The sequence below is a fragment of the Scylla paramamosain genome, chromosome 18 (assembly GCF_035594125.1).
Source record: "Scylla paramamosain isolate STU-SP2022 chromosome 18, ASM3559412v1, whole genome shotgun sequence".
In the NCBI taxonomy this organism is placed as follows: domain Eukaryota; kingdom Metazoa; phylum Arthropoda; class Malacostraca; order Decapoda; family Portunidae; genus Scylla; species Scylla paramamosain.
The window spans coordinates 11,744,650-11,767,149 of NC_087168.1; the positions used below are offsets into that span (position 1 = coordinate 11,744,650).

The window sequence follows — 22,500 nt, forward strand, 5'->3', positions numbered from 1 at the left end:
AAACTATTCAAGATGTGTAAACTAGGAACAATTCCACATAATATATACAAACAATATAGAAACAATCAAACCCAAGTTATACTTGCTACCAAATCCAGTTGTTATCGTCAGACATTTTGTGACTTTACAATCAGTACAAAGAAAATATCACAAACAATTAATGAGATAAAATGAAATAAATGCAATACAAACACAATTAAGAGGTTACAGTATAACAATTTCACATTGAATAATCCATCAGATATCTCAGAAGTTTTTAATAGATACTTCTCCAGTATTGCACCAGATCTTGACAATAATCTCCCACAGTCCAACAGAAACCCAAAAGATTATATAAGAAATAATTACCCACACTTAGTGTTATTCCTCATAGTCACCACTTATGATTTAAATACAGTAATTAATTCATTAAATAACAAAAATTCTGGTATACATGACGTAAGAGTTTCTTATTAAAAGAAATGCTAATCTATTTTCTATTCCTTTACCTATACACTTTAATCAGTCTCTTTCTACCGGAACCTTTCCAACTGTTTCAAAAACTGCCAAAATTACTCCTGTTCACAAATCTGGGTGTACAGATGACCCAAAAAATTACCGACCAATTTCTCAACTTAGAGTATTCTCAAAGATATTTGAGACTCTTATGAAAACACATTTAAGATGTTACTTGGAAAATATTAAAATTTTTAATCCCCCATTGCGGTTTCAGGCAACAATGTAACACTTTAGCAGCACTGAATATCTTTTTTTTTTGTGTGCCCTTGATAACAAACCCTCTGTTCTATCCATCTTTATCGATTTCGGTAAAGCCTTGGATACATTAACCACAAAATTCTTATGATTAAATGCACTATTATGTGATTCGATGCCAAATGCTTCCACTGTTTAAAAATTATTTAACAGAGAGACAGGAGGGAGGAGGCAGTAGACATCTGCTGAAACGTTACTCCCAGTGAGGTCTAAAGCACTGGATTAGAGAGTGCTATGAACTTATCATCAAACCCAGCTGTGGCCTCACTGAACGTTTCCCTTTGTGTCTCACAACACAAGGGGGCAGTCACAGCCTGCCCTCTAAAGACAACTCTCTTCTTTCATACAAAACTACAAGCATTTCATTACACACACACCTTTACTCAAAATTCAAAATTATCATGGCGATTCCTACACCAGCCTCGGAATCTCCATCTGAATAGGGGGCCACAAATGTACCCAGGTCGGACTGCTCTTCTGGTATCGACTTTTAGTGACTTGACACCCCTCTCAACTTTTTCTTCTTTAACTTCAGCAGTATTCCCGGTCTTCGACCTAATTTTCAGTCTGTAGAACATTACCTCTCCTCTACTAAACCTCATCTTCTCTTCCTCACTGAAACACTGAGGCAACAGACAGTGGCCCCTTTTCTGTTCCCTCCTACTTTCTCTATTCTCATTTTCAATCCAAAGCTGGATGTTGCGTTTATGTGCGCATCGACTTAACGTGCTCTCGTGCCCACGCTCTTGAATCTTCCGAGTTTTCCACCATCTGGCTACGACTACAGAGTCGCTCTCAAACTAAATATATCTGTGATGTATACCTCTCACCTAATTCTCTGACTATAATAAATTCTTTGATCACTTGACCTCCAAAGTAAAGCACATTCTGAGTCTCTTCCCTTTCCCGGATATCTCCATTCTTGAAGACTTCAATGTTCTCCACCAGCTTTGGCTTTCCTCTCCCTTCACTGACCATCCTGGTGAACTAACGTTCAACTTTGCTATCCTCCATGATATAGAGCAATTGGTGCAACACCCTACTCGTATTCCTGACCGTCTTAGAGATACGCCCAACATTCTTCTCCTTTGGGCTCCTCCGATCACAATCTCATATCTGTATCTTGTCCTATCGCTCCAATCCCTCCTCAGGATCCCCCTAAGCGGAGGTGCTTCTGGCGTTTTGCCTCTGCTAGTTAAGGAGATCTAAGGATGTATTTTGTTGATTTTCCTTGGAATGACTGCTGTGTCAGAGACCCGTCTCTGTGTGCTGAGCGCATAACGATGACAGTGTTTGGCATGGAGGCGTACATTCCTCACTCTTTTTCTCCACCTAAAACTTCCAAACCTTAGTTTAACACAGCCTCTTCTCGTGCTATGCATGACACAGAGGTGGCCCACAAAAGTACTTGCCCCTTCCATCACCAGAATCAAATGCATTTTATATTTCTGCCCGGAATGATGTCAAGTCTGTTCTAAAACTAGCCAAAAACTCCTTCGTTAATAGAAAGTGTCAAAATCTTTCAAGATCTAACTCCCCTCATGACTTGTGTCATCTAGCCAAAACATCTTCAATAACTTTGCTTCGTTTTCTTTTTCTCCTTTATATTAACCAGATGGCACCACTGCTATCACATCTATCACTAAAGCTGAACTCTTCGCTCAAACCTTTACTAAAAACTCTACCTTGGAAGATTCAGGACTTGTTCCTCCCTCTCCTCCACCCTCTGACTACTTCATGTTACCTATTAAAATTCTTCGGAATGATGTTTTCCAAGCCGTCACTGGCCTAAACCCTCAGAAGGCTTATGGATCTGATGGGATCCCTCCTCTTGTTCTCCGAAACTGTGCATCCGTACTTACACCTTGCCCACTCAAACTACCGTCCTATTGCATTAATTTCCTGCCTATCAAAAGCTTTTGAATCTATCTCAACAGGAAGATTCTTAAACATCTATCACTTCACAACTTTCTGTCTATCTGAACGCTAGTATGAGTTCCGTCAAGGCCGCTCTACCGGCGATCTTCTGGTTTTCCTTACTGAGTCTTGATCATCCTCTTTTAAAGATTTTGGTGAAATTTTGATGTTGCCTTGGACATATCAAAAGCTTTTGATAGTCTCTAACACAAATCTTTGATTTCCAAACTACCCTCCTATGGCTTCTATCTATGTAACTTAATCTCAGGTTTCCTTTCTGACAGTTATATTGCTGTTGTGGTAGACGGTCACTATTCTTCTCCTAAATCTTTTAACAGTGGTGTTCCTCAGGGTGCTGTCCTGTCACCCACTTTCTTTATATTAATCATCAATGATCTTTTAAATCAAACTTTTTGTACTGTCCACTCCTACGCTCATGAAACCACCCTGCACTTTTCCACGTCTTTTCATAGATGTTCAACCGTTCAGGAAGTAAACAGCTCACGCAGGTAAGCTATAGAACATCTGATTTGTGATATCTCTCAATTTTTTTATTCGGCAAGAGCAAACTTGTTCAATGCCTCAAAAACTCAATTCCTCCATATATCAACTCCACACAACCTTCTAGACAACTATCATCTTTTCTTCAATGACATCCAACTGTCCCCTCTTCTACACTGAATACCCTTGGTCTGTCCTTTACTTATAATCTAAACTGGAAACTTCACATCGGGTCTCTATCTAACACATCTTCTATGAAGTTAGGCGTTCTGAGTCGTCTCCGCCAATTTTTCTCAGACCCAAACATAAGTTGCTAACTTTGTACAAAGGCCTTATCTTTCCATGTATGGAGTATGGTTCACATGTATGGGGGATTCCAATCATACTGCTCCTTTAGACAGGGTAGAATCAAAAGTTTTTCGTCTAATCACCGCCTCTCCTCTAACTTGACTGTCTTCATCCTCTCTCTCATCGCCGCAGTGTTGCATTTTGTGCTATTTTTTACCGCTATTTTCATGCTACCTGCTCATCTGAACCTGCTAACTGAATGCCTCTCCTCCTCCTCGCAGTTTCGCTGCACAAGACTTTCTTCTTTCTTTCACCCCTATTCTGTCCATCTCTCTAACGCAAGAGTTAACCAGTATATTGAATCATTCATCCCTTTCTCTGGTAAACTCTGGAACCCCCCTGCCTGCTTTAGTATCTCCACCTTCCTATGATTTGAACTCTTTCAGGAGGGAGGTTTCAACACACTTATCCTTTAAATACTTACTACCGCTCTCGACTCTTTGGGGACCAGCAACTCAGTAAGCCTCTCTCTCTCTCTCTCTCTCTCTCTCTCTCTCTCTCTCTCTCTCTCTCTCTCTCTCTCTCTCTCTCTCTCTCTCTCGTGATCGGTCGCCCTTCTTCATGAAAAAGAAAAAGAAGGCACTTCAAGTACTTCTTTCACTCTAGATTACTTTTTTAAATTCTTGTTTAAACTCGTGTATATATATATATATATATATATATATATATATATATATATATATATATATATATATATATATATATATATATATATATATATATATATATATATATATATATATATCAGGAATAAACAAAAAAATAAAACCCAGAAACACTTTTTTTTAAAGGGTGTTTTCCAACCCTAATGAAAATTAGATTACCTTAAAGAAATTAGTAGGATACTTATACATATACTTAGTAGTTCTTGTGGATTACAGTCATAATACAAACTACAATGATTATAATTCGAAGTTATATAGAAAAATAAAACAGAAGACAGCTTTCACTTTTAGCAATTCTTGTGGATGACAAATATGATTTGAATCACAATGACAAGTTTCTCTATACGTGGAAAATCTAAGATCCACAGGGAAGTAGTCACAGCAGGTCAGTCATGGCGGGCACTGCGGTCAAATCTGGCCAACAAGGGTTGTTTGGGTTTCGGGCAGGACACTTCACCGCAGCAGCCCGGGTAAGGCTTGGACAGGTCTCGAATGAGAGTACAGGACGGAGGCACACCTATCTTCCCGCACCTGGTGAGAGCAGTCAGTGGGAAGAATTGTTGTTACTCTGCACTCATCTCAAAAGTCAGATATCTCTTCACACACAGAAAACACATTTTTCTTCATCAGTTATTTCCCTAAGGTTTATTACATCACATTAGATGAGACCAAGTTAGATCAGGTTGGTTAGGTTACGTTAGGCTTGGGTAAATTTATCATGGAGGGGAATTTTCTCAGGGAGATCATGGGCAATATCTTCATACAGGCAGTGACCAGACGTACGAGATATATTGAACCATCATGTCATTTCTATGACGGTAACAGGAGGCGACCATGCAGTTAGGGAAGTACCACTCTTGCCCGTTTTTCAGTCTGATCCCCTCACGTCTGAGGAGGCACGTCCCTGGATGGTCTGTAGACACAAGGATTAAACAGTACAATCATTGTTATTATGCTGCCGCCATCCATCCTTCACTTTCTCAGCTGTGTTCGCTCTTTCACAAAATTATTAAAAAAAAAAAATGTTTGTGTGAACACAAAATAAAGGTAAAATTTGTGTTTTAAGCTACATGACTATTTCAGAAAACTTGCTTACTACAAAAAATAAGTTCCTAAAAAGCTGTATATGAGAAAAATATGTTAGAGTTAACGTCAATGTGTTTTGCAAAAGTTGATTACCAAAGCACTCACGAGCAAATCGAGTGATCCTGTTCCCTTCCATTCTTAATCTACAAGTAACAATAACCCCTACGAGTTTCTGAATATGTCTTACAGTTACACGGTGTGTCGGCCGAAATACTACTTACTTGCCATAGTGTAATTACTATAAAAACGTGCCTTCAACTATACTACTTAATCCCTATCAAAACGTGCCTTCAACTATACTACCTAATCCTATCTCCTTATGCTCTCTCACAATTGTCTCCATATTTTTGTTTTCAAATATTCTCCCAAACATCCCTCTCACTCGCCTCTGTCTCTACTCCACTCTCTCCCTCTCTCTCTCTCTCTCTCTCTCTCTCTCTCTCTCTCTCTCTCTCTCTCTCTCTCTCTCTCTCTCTCTCGTCGTTTTTATATATATTTTTCTCTTTTTTTATGGAAAATCTAAATATATCCACGCCTCTTTGTTTACCGGGATCAGTGGCGTTTCCCCAGCCCAAAGCAGCCCTGGCGGGGGGAACGGCCGGCAGCAGCAGCACCAGCACCAAGGCACACTCGGCAAGCAGTACAGCACGCAGCATCCCTATCCTTTCTGCTCTGGGCCACGACTGACTTCAGACTGCGTGAACAGTGGAGTCATACACCAGATATTTATGACGAGATTGTCATTTCCGCGGAATGAGACTTGAGTGCTTGAAGGTGCTGGGAGCCGTATTATCTTTATTGCCTTCATTTATTTATTTATTTATTTTATTGATTTATTTACGTGCTAAGGCTTCCGGCCAAAAGCATAATGAGCTGAAAAGAAAATATTATAATGATTCTTCCAAAAAAGACAGTGCTTAAAAAAAAAAAAAAGCCTATATATTTTCAGAGGTGTCTTGTTAGACCTCTAATGAAAGTTTTGTTCTAACTCTGATTACCATCATTACCTTGCCTTCTCGTGCTGACTAGATTTTTGCAAGTCTAGAGTATGCTTTCGAGAGACAACAGCGACAGCGAGAGGATTCCTCAACGTGCCTGTACGTTGTTTTGATTTTCCTCGGCAAAACCACACAGGGCTTTTGACGTGAAGTAACAAGTGCCACACTGTCAATAGTTGTCCAGTGGTTAACAGAACATGATATTTAGTTTACGTTCATAGATTTGGCACGAGTTACCTGTATGATATTACTTTTTGTTTTATTGAGTGGGAATCATGTATAGGTCACACCTTGCGATCATCACTCGTCATTGTTCCTTTGCGTAATGTAAATACTATACTGTGGACGATACGTGCGCTCATTACATTCACTTCACCGTGCCGTCATTAACATAGTCATAATCAATACGGTTGTAAAGTAGCACACGTAGACGATGAACTTGAGTTAACTGTGTATAAGCGATACCACTTCTGCTTACTCTTTTACATTTCATCGTAACATGTTCGCAGATAGCACTGTAATGAACCTAGAATCATCACATTGTCATCTTGCGTTGGAAGTTTATTTGATATATATATATATATATATATATATATATATATATATATATATATATATATATATATATATATATATATATATATATATATATATATATATATATATATATATATATATATATATATATTTTTTTTTTTTTTTTTTTTTTTTTTTTTTTTTCTGGCTCTTAATACTCGCCACTATAATTCCAATAATAATAAATGCCACTCTTGTCGGTGCGGTGGAAGATAAGGATGTCTTTGTTAGTGCTGGAATATAAGACTCACAGTGATGACAAAATATGGATCCGCGAGTATGTATGATATGGCAGCATTTAGCATTTATTGTATTATGTGTAATCATTTCAGCCCTCTGGTCTATGTCCTACACTTATTGTTGCTGTCATTAACGCCTTTAATCATTTAGAAGTACTTTGCATTTCTCGCCTTTTTTTTTTCTCTTCGCTTTTCCCCTAAAGTCTGTGTTGGCGCCATGTACAAGTTTTTTCCAGTTGTTTCTGACCTTTGCACCTTCCTCTGTGACTCCCATCCTTTGCAGTTCTACCACAATTCCATCCCTCTTTTTCACTCTGTCTCCCTCTTGACCTTCTCTCAGCTGGTTTTCCCCTGCTTCTTATAATCGGTTCCTGGTCTTCTCTTGTTACTACGTGCCAAAACCTTCTCATTGGGAATGGGATCATGAGCCCTTTCCCTAAGCACAATGATCATGGCATGAGGAAGGCGCAGTACAAGTGGCAGCAACGGAAGACTTTCCCCGTGAATGCAACAAACAGCAGTCCGATTCTTGGCGCTGCAATTTACCACTGACCACGTGAAAGATAAATAACAAAGGGGCTTTTCATTTCTCTTGCCGAAAAAGAAAAAAAAATGAAAAGAAATGGTGACATACTATATAGTTGAGTCACTTGAAAACAATTTCACCTTCGCTCACCCAAGTACATTTTAACGTAACATTATGTTTCTGAACAGCCGCATGTCGTATGGTCAGACTCCTCACATGCGTTAACAGGTGTTCACAGAATGATTCTTTGTCAGAACTTTGCAATGTATATCTTAACACCTTCTAATTGAGTGCACGGTGAATCTGGGAGCTAGGAAGTCGGTAATGTGGGGTCATTTAATTAAAGAACAGCGTAAATCACGTGCCTCAGGGAAAGGTACGCCTCTCCAGCCACCACCAGTGTAGCCGCGCTTCATGTACTGGACGGTTGATGGTTGGTGCTGCTGGTGGTGGGGGGACTTCCTTCATCGGGGAAAAAAAAAAAAGCATACATATTCACCCTTACGAAGTTGTCTATGGTAGGCTAACCTATCTAATTGAATATAATCTGGTCTCCTGTTTAGGCGTCAGGTCTTTGCTCCTGACTGCTAGACCTCTTCATCACTTCTGAATATTTATTACGGCAACAACGAGGTCATGAATTATGCATCCTGGATGGGTCACAAGATGGAGCCCAACACCCCATCCCCGTCCACTGAATAGCTTATAAAAATGTCACTCCATCATGTAAGCTTATGTCAGGCACTTATTTATTTATTTATTTAGTGTGTGTGTGTGTGTGTGTGTGTGTGTGTGTGTGTGTGTGTGTGTGTGTGTAATATAAACATGAAACTTGTATCTATGTTTACTAAAGAATATAAGTAGACTACAAACAAGACAGACCTGTAAGTCGTCAACTGGGTGTTTGATATAACTACACTAATAGAAATTGAATTTATAATTAGAGAGGAACTATCTACAATACAAAATATAAAGTGTGTCCATCTTCTTTTTTTTTTTTTTTTAGCTGAATGTATTATAATCGATTTTAGTTATTTAGAACATATAACTTAAGTCAAGAACATATAACTTAAGTCATTCCAAAGCACATACCAACCCAAGATCTCTTTATCGTGTAGTCTAACACCTGGTACTGATGTATATTTAAGACGAAAACAGGATGCAGCTGACACCTGCACAGGATACATTGCCTAAACCCTCGCTGTCCTAAACTGTCGGAAGGTTTATCATCCTGAGTGGGTCCTCCCATTGTTCTCCGAAAGTGTGCCTCAATGGTTGCACCTTGCCCAAATTCTTTCAACTCTATCAACATCTATCTTTCATTTTTGCTAAAAGTTTCCCTAAATTCAGCCTGTTCCTAAAAAGAGTGACCGTTCTAATCCATCAGACTACCGTGTTATTGCTTTAATTTCCTTCCTCTATTTTTTTTCCCCTTTTTTTTTTTTTATCTGTGCTCAACAGGAAGATTCTTAAACATCTATTGCTTCACAACCTTCTATCTGATCGCCAGTATGGGTTCCATGAAGGCCGCTCTACTGGTGATCTGACTTTCCTTAACGGGTCTTGGTCATCTTCTTTTAGAGATTTTGGTGAAACTTTTGATGTTGCCTTAGACATATCAGAAGATTTTGGTAGACCCCGACACAAGTTTTTGGTTTCCGGTCTACCCTCCTACGACTTATATCTATATAACTTTATCTCAAATTTCTTTTCTCACCGTTCTATTCCTGCTGTGGTAGACGGTCACTGTTCTTCTCCTAAATCTTTTAACAGTGGTGTTCCTTAGGGTTCTATCCTGTCACCCACTTTCTTCTTATTATTCATCAATGATCTTTTAAACCAAACTTCTTGTCCTATCGACTCCTACGTTGATGATACCAAACTGCACTTTTCCACGTTTTTTCGTAGACGTTCAGCCGTTCAGGAAGTAAACAGTTCATGCAGGTAAGCCACAGAACACCTGACTTTTGATATTTCTAAATTTTCTGATAGGGGAAGAGCAATTTTATTATTGTTCAATGCTTCAAAAACTCAATTCCTCCATCTGTCAACTCGACACATCCTTCTAGAGAACTATCCCCTCTTCTTCAGTGACACTCAACTGTCCCCTCTTCTACTCTGAACATCCTCGGTCTGTCCTGTACTTATAATCTACACTGGAAACTTCACTTTGCATCTCTAGCTAAAACATCTTCTATGAAGTTAGGCCAGTTTTTCTTACCGCCTCCACCATAAGTTGCTAACTCTGTACAGGGGCTTTATCGTCCATGTATGGAGTATGGTTCACATGTACGGTAGATTCCACTCATACCAATCTTTTAGACAGAGTGGAATTAAAAGCTTTTCGTCTTATCACCTCCTCTCCTCTAAGTGACTGTCTTCCGCCTCTCTCTCATCGCCGTAGTGTTGCATTTCGTGCTATTTTTTATCGCTATTTTCATGCTAACTGCTCTTCTGATCCTGCTAACTGAATGCCTCCCCTCCTTCCGCAGTTTCCCTGCACAATACTTTCTTCTTTCTTTCATTCCTGTTTTGTCCACCTCTCTAATGCAAGAGTTGACCAGTATTCTGAATCATTCATTCCTTTCTCTGGTAAACTCTGGAACTCCCTGCCTGCTTTATTATCTCCACCTTCCTATGATTTGAACTCTTTCAGGAGTTCTCTCTGGAGAACGGCACTTCAGTAAGCCTCTCTCTCTCTCTCTCTCTCTCTCTCTCTCTCTCTCTCTCTCTCTCTCTCTCTCTCTCTCTCTCTCTCTCTCTCTCTCTCTTGACCGGTCTCCTTTCTTCATGAAAAAAAAAAAAATACACTTGAAATACTTGTATATGTATATGTATATATACATATATATATATATATATATATATATATATATATATATATATATATATATATATATATATATATATATATATATATATATATATATATATATATATATATATATATATATATATATATATATGAGGAATAAACAAAAAAATAAAACCCAGAAACACCCTTTTATTTAACGGGTGTCTTCCAGTCTTGATGAAAATTAAGTTACCTTAAAGAAATTAATAGGTTATTTATACGTATACTTAGTAGTTCTTGTGGATTACAGTCATAATACAAACTACAATGATTATAATTCGAAGTTACATAGAAAGATAAAACAGAAGACAGCTTTCACTTTTAGCAATTCTTGTGGATGACAAATATGATTTGAATCACAATGACAAGTTTCTCTATACGTGGAAAATCTAAGATCCACAGGGAAGTAGTCACAGCAGGTCAGTCATGGCGGGCACTGCGGTCAAATCTGGCCAACAAGGGTTGTTTGGGTTTCGGGCAGGACACTTCGCCGCAGCAGCCCGGGTAAGGCTTGGACAGGTCTCGAATGAGAGTACAGGACGGAGGCACACCTATCTTCCCGCACCTGGTGAGAGCAGTCAGTGGGAAGAATTGTTGTTACTCTGCACTCATCTCAAAAGTCAGATATCTCTTCACACACAGAAAACACATTTTTCTTCATCAATTATTTCCCTAAGGTTTATTACATCACATTAGATGAGACCAAGTTAGATCAGGTTGGTTAGGTTACGTTAGGCTTGGGTAAATTTATCATGGAGGGGAATTTTCTCAGGGAGATCATGGGCAATATCTTCATACAGGCAGTGACCAGACGTACGAGATATATCTAATCATCATGTCATTTCCATCACGGTAACAGGAGACGACCATGCAGTCAGGGAAGTACCACTCTTGCCCGTTTTTCAGTCTGATCCCCTCACGTCTGAGGAGGCACGTCCCTGGATGGTCTGTAGACACAAGGATTAAACAGTACAATCATTGTTATTATGCTGCCGCCATCCATCCTTCACTTTCTCAGCTGTGTTCGCTCTTTCACAAAATTATTAAAAAAAAAAAAAATGTTTGTGTGAACACAAAATAAAGGTAAAATTTGTGTTTTAAGCTACATGACTATTTCAGAAAACTTGCTTACTACAAAAAATAAGTTCCTAAAAAGCTGTATATGAGAAAAATATGTTAGAGTTAACGTCAATGTGTTTTGCAAAAGTTGATTACCAAAGCACTCACGAGCAAATCGAGTGATCCTGTTCCCTTCCATTCTTAATCTACAAGTAACAATAACCCCTACGAGTTTCTGAATATGTCTTACAGTTACACGGTGTGTCGGCCGAAATACTACTTACTTGCCATAGTGTAATTACTATAAAAACGTGCCTTCAACTATACTACTTAATCCCTATCAAAACGTGCCTTCAACTATACTACCTAATCCTATCTCCTTATGCTCTCTCACAATTGTCTCCATATTTTTGTTTTCAAATATTCTCCCAAACATCCCTCTCACTCGCCTCTGTCTCTACTCCACTCTCTCTCTCTCTCTCTCTCTCTCTCTCTCTCTCTCTCTCTCTCTCTCTCTCTCTCTCTCTCTCGTCGTTTTTATATATATTTTTCTCTTTTTTTATGGAAAATCTAAATATATCCACGCCTCTTTGTTTACCGGGATCAGTGGCGTTTCCCCAGGCCAAAGCAGCCCTGGCGGGGGGAACGGCCGGCAGCAGCAGCACCAGCACCAAGGCACACTCGGCAAGCAGTACAGCACGCAGCATCCCTATCCTTTCTGCTCTGGGCCACGACTGACTTCAGACTGCGTGAACAGTGGAGTCATACACCAGATATTTATGACGAGATTGTCATTTCCGCGGAATGAGACTTGAGTGCTTGAAGGTGCTGGGAGCCGTATTATCTTTATTGCCTTCATTTATTTATTTATTTATTTTATTGATTTATTTACGTGCTAAGGCTTCCGGCCAAAAGCATAATGAGCTGAAAAGAAAATATTATAATGGTCCTTCCAAAAAAGACAGTGCTTAAAAAAAAAAAAAAGCCTATATATTTTCAGAGGTGTCTTGTTAGACCTCTAATGAAAGTTTTGTTCTAACTCTGATTACCATCATTACCTTGCCTTCTCGTGCTGACTAGATTTTTACAAGTCTAGAGTATGCTTTCGAGAGACAACAGCGACAGCGAGAGGATTCCTCAACGTGCCTGTACGTTGTTTTGATTTTCCTCGGCAAAACCACACAGGGCTTTTGACGTGAAGTAACAAGTGCCACACTGTCAATAGTTGTCCAGTGGTTAACAGAACATGATATTTAGTTTACGTTCATAGATTTGGCACGAGTTACCTGTATGATATTACTTTTTGTTTTATTGAGTGGGAATCATGTATAGGTCACACCTTGCGATCATCACTCGTCATTGTTCCTTTGCGTAATGTAAATACTATACTGTGGACGATACGTGCGCTCATTACATTCACTTCACCGTGCCGTCATTAACATAGTCATTATTAATACGGTTGTAAAGTAGCACACGTAGACGATGAACTTGAGTTAACTGTGTATAAGCGATACCACTTCTGCTTACTCTTTTACATTTCATCGTAACATGTTCGCAGATAGCACTGTAATGAACCTAGAATCATCACATCGTCATCTTGCGTTGGAAGTTTATTTGATATATATATATATATATATATATATATATATATATATATATATATATATATATATATATATATATATATATATATATATATATATATATATATATATATATATATATATATATATATATATATATATATATATATATATATATATATATATATATGTAATTCCAATAATAATAAATGCCACTTTTGTCGGTGCGGTGGAAGATAAGGATGTCTTCGTTAGTGCTGGAATATAAGACTCACAATGATGACAAAATATGGATCCGCGAGTATGTATGATATGGCAGCATTTAGCATTTATTGTATTATGTGTAATAATTTCAGCCCTCTGGTCTATGTCCTACACTTATTGTTGCTGTCATTAACGCCTTTAATCATTTAGAAGTACTTTGCATTTCTCGCCTTTTTTGTTTCTTTTTTCGCCGTTCCCCTAAAGTATGTGTTGGCGCCATGTACAAGTCTTTTCCAGTTGTTTCTGACCTTTACACCTTCCTCTGTGACTCCCATCCTTTGCAGTTCTACCACAATTCCATCCCTCTTTTTCACTCTGTCTCCCTCTTGACCTTCTCTCAGCTGGTTTTCCCCTGCCTCTTATAATCGGTTCCTGGTCTTCTCTTCTTACTACGCGGCAAAACCTTCTCATTTTTTTTATCTTATCATTTCCACAACGTATTCCACTCCTGCTCTCCTTAGATCTTCATTTCGTAGATGTTCTCTGAGTGACACACCCTTTATCCACCTCAGCATTCTCACCTCTGTTCTCGCCTTTATTGTATGCACTGTTGATTGTATGCTGCTTACCATTGTTCCCTTATGGACTCTGAACTCTATATAACATGAACATTTCTCTCAAACTCCCCAGTCACTTACCTTATAGCCTTAAGGGAATATTACATTTAATGGGATCATGAGCCCTTTCCCTAAGCACAATGATCATGGCATGAGGAAGGCGCAGTACAAGTGGCAGCAACGGAAGACTTTCCCCGTGAATGCAACAAACAGCAGTCCGATTCTTGGCGCTGCAATTTACCACTGACCACGTGAAAAATAAATAACAAACGGGCTTTTCATTTCTCTTGCCGAAAAAGAAAAAAAATGAAAAGAAATGGTGACATACTATATAGTTGAGTCACTTGAAAACAATTTCACCTTCGCTCACCCAAGTACATTTTAACGTAACATTATGTTTCTGAACAGCCGCATGTCGTATGGTCAGACTCCTCACATGCGTTAACAGGTGTTCACAGAATGATTCTTTGTCAGAACTTTGCAATGTATATCTTAACACCTTCTAATTGAGTGCACGGTGAATCTGGGAGCTAGGAAGTCGGTAATGTGGGGTCATTTAATTAAAGAACAGCGTAAATCACGTGCCTCAGGGAAAGGTACGCCTCTCCAGCCACCACCAGTGTAGCCGCGCTTCATGTACTGGACGGTTGATGGTTGGTGCTGCTGGTGGTGGGGGAACTTCCTTCATCGGGAAAAAAAAAAAAAGCATACATATTCACCCTTACGAAGTTGTCTATGGTAGGCTAACCTATCTAATTGAATTTAATCTGGTCTCCTGTTTAGGCGTCAGGTCTTTGCTCCTGACTGCTAGACCTCTTCATCACTTCTGAATGTTTATCACGGCAACAACGAGGTCATGAATTGTGCTTCCTGGATGGGTCACAAGATGGCGCCCAACACCCCATCCCCGTCCACTGAATAGCTTATAAAAATGTTGTCACTCCATCATGTAAGCTTATGTCAGGCACTTATTTATTTATTTATTTATTTTGTGTGTGTGTGTGTGTGTGTGTGTGTGTGTGTTAGAAACACGATGAAACTTGTATCTTAGTTTACAAAAGGTTATAAGTAGATTTCAAGCATATAACTACACTAATAGAAGTTAAATTTAGAATTAGAGAGAAATTATCAACGGTATAAAATATAAAGAGTGCCGAACGTTTTTATTTTTTTTTTATTTATTTATTTATTTTTATTTATTTATTTTTTTTTTACTTTTTATTTTTTATTTATTTATTTTTTTTTTTTTTTCCTTTTATAGCTGAGTGTATTATAATCGATTTTAGTCACTTAGAACATACGAGTATAACTTAAGTCATTCCAAAGCACATACCAACGCAAGATGTGGCTTTATCGTGCAGTCCAACGCCTGGCTCGGACGTGTACTAAAGGCAAAAACAGGATGCTGTTGGAGATACCCTCAGCTAACACCTGCACCGGATACATGTGACCTCCAGTAAGACCCGAGTGAGGTGTATTGTAACACTCACCTTTTCACCCGCTACTCAACAAAACTTTCCCTTCGGCAATTACTTTCAGAAAATTATAATAACAAAAATGGTTTGGAAATCTTTCCCTGTGTAAAGTGAGACACCAATTAAAAATATTTATCTACCACTAAAAGTAATAATAATAATAATAATAATAATAATAATAATAATAATAATAATAATAATGATAATAATGATAATAACAATAACAATAATAATAATGACAAAAGCAGTAGTAGTAGTAGTCGTAGTAGTAGTAGTAGTAGTAGTAGTAATAGTAGTAGTAGTAGTAGTAATAATAGTAATAGTAATAAGTAGTAATAGTAGTAATAATAATACCAAATACGACTATTTACTGCTATTACCACCACCACCACCACCACCACCGAAGCAGTGAATCCATCCACAAACCAGCCGCCAGACACGTGAGACATGTGAGGGGAGAGAACAAGGGTGATCTATTCGTTAATTAAACAATCATGCCTCGGTACTGCATCATAAATGAGGAGGATGACTTGCCTGTCCATCATGCTATCCAGAGGGATGCCATCCGTGCTCTGACTCATCACTGTGCGTCATGTATGGGTATTGTCGTAACATCTTCTTGATCTCCCTCTGCGTCCTCTTCTCAGTCAGAGTAAAGAAAAATTAATGTGTGAAGATTTTTCTCATAATTTCCTTGTGTGTGTGTGTGTGTGTGTGTGTGTGTGTGTGTGTGTGTGATAATAATGATGATAGTAGTAGTAGTAGTAGTAGCAGTAGTAGTAGTAGTAGTAGTAACACTAGTAGTAGTAGTAGTAGTAATAACAATAACAATAATAATAGTAAATAGTTTATTCATATTGGGAGCCATGAGGCTGAACGGGTACAGTTGAGAAAGGGAATAAAGGGCGAGTAGATGATAGCAAGAGTTAAGTAAGCACTCGTCTGTGTGTGTGTGTGTGTGTGTGTGTGTGTGTGTGTGTGTGTGTGTGTGTGTGTGTGTGTGTGTGTGTGTGTGTGTGTGTGTGTGTGTGTGTGTGTGAAATATTAGTCATGTGTAATAAGGAAAACATGAAAAGACTGAACCTCATGCGTTGGTCTTGAATCATATTATTCGCCCGCGGCCCTTCCCTTCCCTTCCCCCGCGCGTTTTCTGCGTTCATTACAACTTTTCCTGCTCTTACAAATGGAGGTCCTTTGTCTACTCAGGAAGGAAAGAGTAACCACGTAGCCAAGCAAGGATCTTCATTACCACTTGCAGGAAAATACCAAGTACCACCTGTAATGTCTTTATTCTGATAATAATGCCCATCTTTATTAAAGTGATTGCTTCATTCGTTTTTTTTTTCGTTTTTTTTTTCTGGAGGATATTTTTCTGCAATCAAGAACTAAATATATTAGTACAGTTATGGTCAGAACTTCCCCCAGTCGTTAGTTGTCAAATTTTCTGCCAGTCTCCACAAAACTAAGCAACTGACAGATTCTAAGCAAATCAGAGGACCTCAGACTTACGAAAGACCTAGGCTTGGTGGAAGAGTGAAGGTTATTGGACTTTTGGCCACGACTGTACACTTCTGTATTATCATTATTCTTGCTTTTGTTACCAGTGATGATGATGTTATTGCTGTTGTTGTTATTGTTGTTGTTGTTGTTGTTGTTGTTGTTGTTGCTGCTAATGCTGCTGCTGCTGCTGCTGCTGTTACCATTTTTGTTGCAGTTCTTACTGTTTCTGTTACTCGTTGTTGTTGTTTTTGTTGTTGTTGTTGTTGCTGCTGCTGGTGCTGCTGCTGCTGGTGCTGCTGCTGTTGCTGCTGCTTCTAGTGTTGCTCCTGCTATTGTTACCATTTTTGTTGCAGTTGTTCCTGTTGTTGTTCTTGCTGTTGTTGTTGGCAGTTGTGGTGGTATTATTACTGTGGTGGTTGTTGTTGTTGTTGTTTTTGTTTCTCTTTTCTTCTTATTATTATTATTACAATTATTATTATAATTATTATTATTATCATTATTATTATTATTATTATTATTATCATTATTATTATTATTATTATTATTATTGTCGCCGTCGTTGTTGTTGTTTTTATTTTTTTGTTTTTCTCGTTTTTTGTTTCTACATAACACTAATATTATATCACTTTTGGAGAACCATGACCTTAAAGAGGCAGATTCAGAGCAAAGCATTTAGGAACAAAATAGAATATTAGATATTATCTAATAATCTATGTTGCTATGGAATGCGTTGTTGTTGCTGTTTATTTGATATTTATCTCTACATATATTATTTGTAGAGATAAATATCAAATGAGCAGCTAATCATCAAATAGCAATATTTGGTACTATTTCCTCGTTTATCATTGTCATATCTCAGAAAATATTAAACGTCCCCTAATGGTATTGGAGAACTTAGGGCAGCGGAACCAACAAAGCGTGTCGAGGAAGGCGTTCAATCCTTGGAAGTTTAAATTGTTTTGGTTCACTTGAGAAACAGCCTGAAGGAAATCGTATGTGTTCTTTTATCAGTGTCAGAACTCGGAGAAAGAGTAAAGAAAGAAACGAGCATGAAGAATTACCGACAGGAAAGTCGTATATATTCGTATAGCAGCGTTGATTCCTACAAGACAAAAAGATGTAAGAGTGATGAAAGTAAGAAATTTAATGAATGATACACACACACACACACACACACACACACACACACACACACACACACACATAATGTGTGTGTGTATGTGTGTGTGTGTGTGTGTGTGTGTGTGTGTGTATAAACACGGCATATTGAGCACGTTTCTTTTTTTCTTTCGTACAATATGCCGTACTTTCAAATCTATTAACGAGTATAAAATATCAGTCGTAAGAATTTGTTTCACATATATTAAAGTCATTCTTTACCAGACTGAAAAGTATTTGTAGTTTTATTATTATGGAAAGAAACGAGTATAAAAATTCGTAACAGGATATATCATGCTTTTGAATTGTCTTTAATGCGTCCACTAGACAGAAAGTGTGTGCTTTGGTTTAGGATTAGGGAAAGTGAGTAAAATATTAACAACAAATTCACAAGCAACGTGTCTCGGGAATAGACTGTAAGAAATCAAGTTTACAGCTCCTTTCACGCCTCAGGAGAGAGTGCGATTTGGCACCCACGTCTTTAAAATCGCAGAGAACTATAGCCGTTCGAAAACTAAATGGCAGAGATAAAAATAACAGCCCTTCAGAGGAAGCTTGCGCGTAAGTTGTAGGTGGAAGATGAAACCGTGGTGGCAGGAGTGGAAAGGGGGCGCTGGCAGCAATTAAGGGGATGGCAGGCCGCCGGGTTTGAGCACCATGAGTGAAGGGAATGTGCTGGGAAGTTGGTTCTGTAGGAGAAATGGAAGGAGAGGCAGAAACGGCGGGAAGTTGATCATCGCTCCTGGAGTTAACAGAACATAGCCAGAAGCGGAAGGAAGAGGAAGGTTAGGAAGAGACGGTGAATTGCAGCAGATAGGAGACAAAGGGACGGTGTTGTGACGAGTTCTTCTGGTTGTTGAGGGTGGCCACACACGTCTCTCGCGCCTCAGGGAACACCAGTGGCGCCTTTGAAGGGCTGATGAAGACTCGGTTGTTGGTGTGCAATCATATCGCTTTGATCGTCATAGATTCCTGTTGAGACCGGAACCGGTTATTGGTGCTTCTGAGAGAGAGAGAGAGAGAGAGAGAGAGAGAGAGAGAGAGAGAGAGAGAGAGAGAGAGAGAGAGAGAGAGAGAGAGAGAGAGAGAGAGAGAGAGAGAGAGAGAAAGAGAAGCTTTGTTATAGTTCTGTATAATAATGAAGATAGTTTTTTGGCATCTAACCTGAATACTATTTTTCACTGCGCTTAATATAATGCTTGCTGTAAAAAGACAGACAGATAGATAGACCGCAACTCTAGTAACTTTTATCAGCATGGTGTGCTGCTACCTGTACACACGCTTAATGCGTAAATAAACCTTAACAGTAGTGAATCTATGCATGCCTTGTATACTAGATTTTCCAATTTTAAGTTCGTTTTCCTTCCTTTCTTCTTTTCGCAATCCTCTCAAAACCTGGTATTTTTTGCTTTTTTTCTTTTTTTCTTTTTTTTTATGGTCCTTTGAAAACCGAACAAAAATTCTACGGTCCATTGTTCAGCAAAGTCTCCCCTCAGGGCCCAGGTGTCACTCCAGCTGAGAAAACGTGACACTCCTCTTCACCAGTCACTTACTTTAAAGGAAACACTTTTTACTAAAGATCTCTTGGCAAAATCCAACTTAGAGGCCTTCCTTGCTGCATACGAATTTCGAACTTATAAATTTTGCTACTTGTTTTTATTTACGTATTATTTTTACGTTTTTTTTTTTTTTTTTTTTTTTTTTTTTTTTTTTTTTTTTTTTTTGCTCTGACCATTCTATTTTACGTTTCCTAATGAGACCTAAAGCTCTTTACATAACGACTTGAATATATCGACTGCATTTAGAATAATGCACATGTTTTAGGTTCTCAAATATCCTACAGAGTAACTTTGATCTGCGTATTGCATCTTGTATTGCAAGTTTGTTTCCCGGTTGTTCATACATGCCTTTGTTCCAGCATTTATCCTCATTCAGGCTTAAACAATGCTGCGATCTTTCTTTCTCTCGGGCAGTCAAGCACAGAGCTCACACCTTCATTACTCGGAATATATCACTGAGAGAACCTCATCCGTGCACACTGGTAAATAGTTAGGTAAGGGAGAGAGAGAGAGAGAGAGAGAGAGAGAGAGAGAGAGAGAGAGAGAGAGAGAGAGAGAGAGAGAGAGAGAGAGAGAGAGAGAGAGAGAGAGAGAGAGAGAGAGAGAGAGAGAGAGAGAGAGAGAGAGAGAGAGAGAGAGAGAGAGAGAGAGAGAGAGAGAGAGAGAGAGAGAGAGAGAGAGAGAGAGAAGAGAGAGAGAGAGAGAGACTGATCGATGGATTGATTACTTAATTGACTGAGTCATTGATGTAAAGGCAGACGAACAAAGTGAGTGGTAGACAGACAGATAAATAGATAGACGAACGGGCAGACAGACAGATAGACAGACATACAGGCAAAAAGTTAAATAGTCAGACAGACAAACAGACAGGTGCAGCCTACTCTCCCCTTCTCCCTGGGTCATTTGCGTCACGCCATTCAAAAATACATCTTTCACCGGGACTTCTTTCGTCGCCGCGAGTGTACTTACTGCATCTACAATTGCTTTTGCTTTCAGTCACATCGAAACTCACAGAGACCTGAATATACACCCATGGAAGTAAAGACCAGAAACTGACACCCACCGCCTCACACACACACACACACACACACACACACACACACACACAAAGTTGTTAACGGTGTAAGGTGAAAAAGATTTACGATTTTTATATTCAAATAGAGCTCTTGATTTATGGAACTAGTTACAGAGGAAACGGTGTGTGGGCATGGAATATGAATAGATTTTTCTTTCTTCTTTTAGGTTTTTTATATAAAGTATTAGGAAGTGGAACATTAGAAACAAGGAAAATACAACCAAAATCCTTAGTGTTAAGACATGATAGGACTAGAGATAACAAGTTCAAGCTTGATAAAGTTTGATTTAAAAAAAAAGATGGAAAGATCCTGGTCCTCAAATTGACTGCTAGATGACTGTATTGGAGTTAGTCGGTGTTCGCGCACATTCATTACGGAGCTTCAGGAAAAGGCAAGATGAATTTATGGATAAGGACGATTGGTAGGTACAAGACAGCACTTTTTATACAAGAACTGCCACATGTAGGGTTCCCATATTTTCTTTATGTTCTTATGGTCTTAGGTAGAAATTAGATTGATGGACGAAATTTGGTAAGATCAGAAGAAATAGGTAAGAACACAACTAATGATATGTTCTTTTATATGTGGGTAATCGGTTCTTTCATGGTTACTGAAAATTTTGTATCAGCCGGACGGTACATGGCCCAGTTGTTGCGGCGCCAATAGTAATAATTAAGTTCATTCTATACAACCCACGTGTGAATGATTGATGAGCCATAAGCAACCACTCAATCAGTCCCATAATAACAGCATGTTGATTGATTGAGTGACCGAATGATTGACTACAACAATAAGATCATACAATTAATTAGTCATATTTCCTTAGTAAGATAAGACAGGGAAGTGACGAATCAGTATATAGTTCCTTGCTCCGTCCGATTCATTGGCGCTTGCACAAGTATTGGAATCGTACTTACAGCTTATATGATTTACTTCACAATGAGCAGTGCAAGTATCGTTACCCCGCGCCGACAACCTCGTCACTGCTAGGCAATTTCTTCCATGATCAAATACAACTTCTTTGACACTGATTTTTGTACAATAGTCTCTTGAATGCTGCAGCCTAAAAAAGCGAAGTTAATCTACTAGTATTTTTTATCTATGTTCATTCAAACATTTTTTTTTTACAGCGCTCTGAATATTAACGAAGGACGAGCGTAGCGGTAAAACTGTTGATACGATCCAGTGGCTTTGAAAACTTTGTGCTGCACATGAAGAGAGGCCATTTTGTAATCTGAACGCCCTTTGCGAAGCGCCTCATTATTTGTTTTTTTTTGTATAAAGCTCTGTTAAAAAAAAAAGTGCAACATGTCACGGCGAGCACAAACAGTGGGATTTAATATAATAATATGCCGCTTTGATGGAAAGTAAATCCTCCTAAATTAAATGCAACGACCATTTGCATAATTTTGAGAGTAAATTTGGGTATACATTCTCTCCATGGCAGAGAGAGAGAGAGAGAGAGAGAGAGAGAGAGAGAGAGAGAGAGAGAGAGAGAGAGAGAGAGAGAGAAATGTAATGCTGAAACTAACACATTTTTCTAATGAGCGCAACATTTAACTAATCTACGTTTGATTTTAGGTAATTATTAAACATACATAATTCAACAGTTTCCACAGGAAGCAACAAGACAAAAAATCTTTCCTAAAATCTTATCCCTAAAACATTATTCAGTTAGAACGAATTGGAAATATAATAAAAATCAAAACTTCCTGTCGTAATGAAACCTTACCCTGTCTGTGTGTGTGTGTGTGTGTGTGTGTGTGTGTGTGTGTGTGGGTGGGTGGGTGAGTGGGTCGGTGTTGG

The 22,500-nt window shown here is 38.6% G+C and overlaps 3 protein-coding genes across 4 annotated transcripts in view; 1 reads left to right on the forward strand and 2 right to left on the reverse strand.

Moving 5' to 3' along the window:
* The window catches only part of LOC135109106 (putative neural-cadherin 2), a 137,412-nt gene that overhangs the window by 17,515 nt on the left and 97,397 nt on the right, over positions 1 to 22,500 (forward strand). The window lies entirely within an intron of this gene.
* Positions 4,378 to 5,978, reverse strand: LOC135109105 (venom toxin OcyC11-like). The gene is made up of 3 exons (XM_064020165.1): positions 5,818 to 5,978; positions 4,968 to 5,097; positions 4,378 to 4,715 (listed from the first exon to the last, which is right to left on the reverse strand). The coding sequence occupies exons 1-3, from the start codon at positions 5,924 to 5,926 to the stop codon at positions 4,571 to 4,573; spliced, it is 384 nt and encodes a 127-aa protein (XP_063876235.1). The 5' UTR covers positions 5,927 to 5,978; the 3' UTR covers positions 4,378 to 4,570.
* Positions 10,599 to 12,281, reverse strand: LOC135109108 (venom toxin OcyC11-like). Its single transcript, XM_064020169.1, has 3 exons — positions 12,121 to 12,281; positions 11,281 to 11,410; positions 10,599 to 11,028 (listed from the first exon to the last, which is right to left on the reverse strand). The coding sequence occupies exons 1-3, from the start codon at positions 12,227 to 12,229 to the stop codon at positions 10,884 to 10,886; spliced, it is 384 nt and encodes a 127-aa protein (XP_063876239.1). The 5' UTR covers positions 12,230 to 12,281; the 3' UTR covers positions 10,599 to 10,883.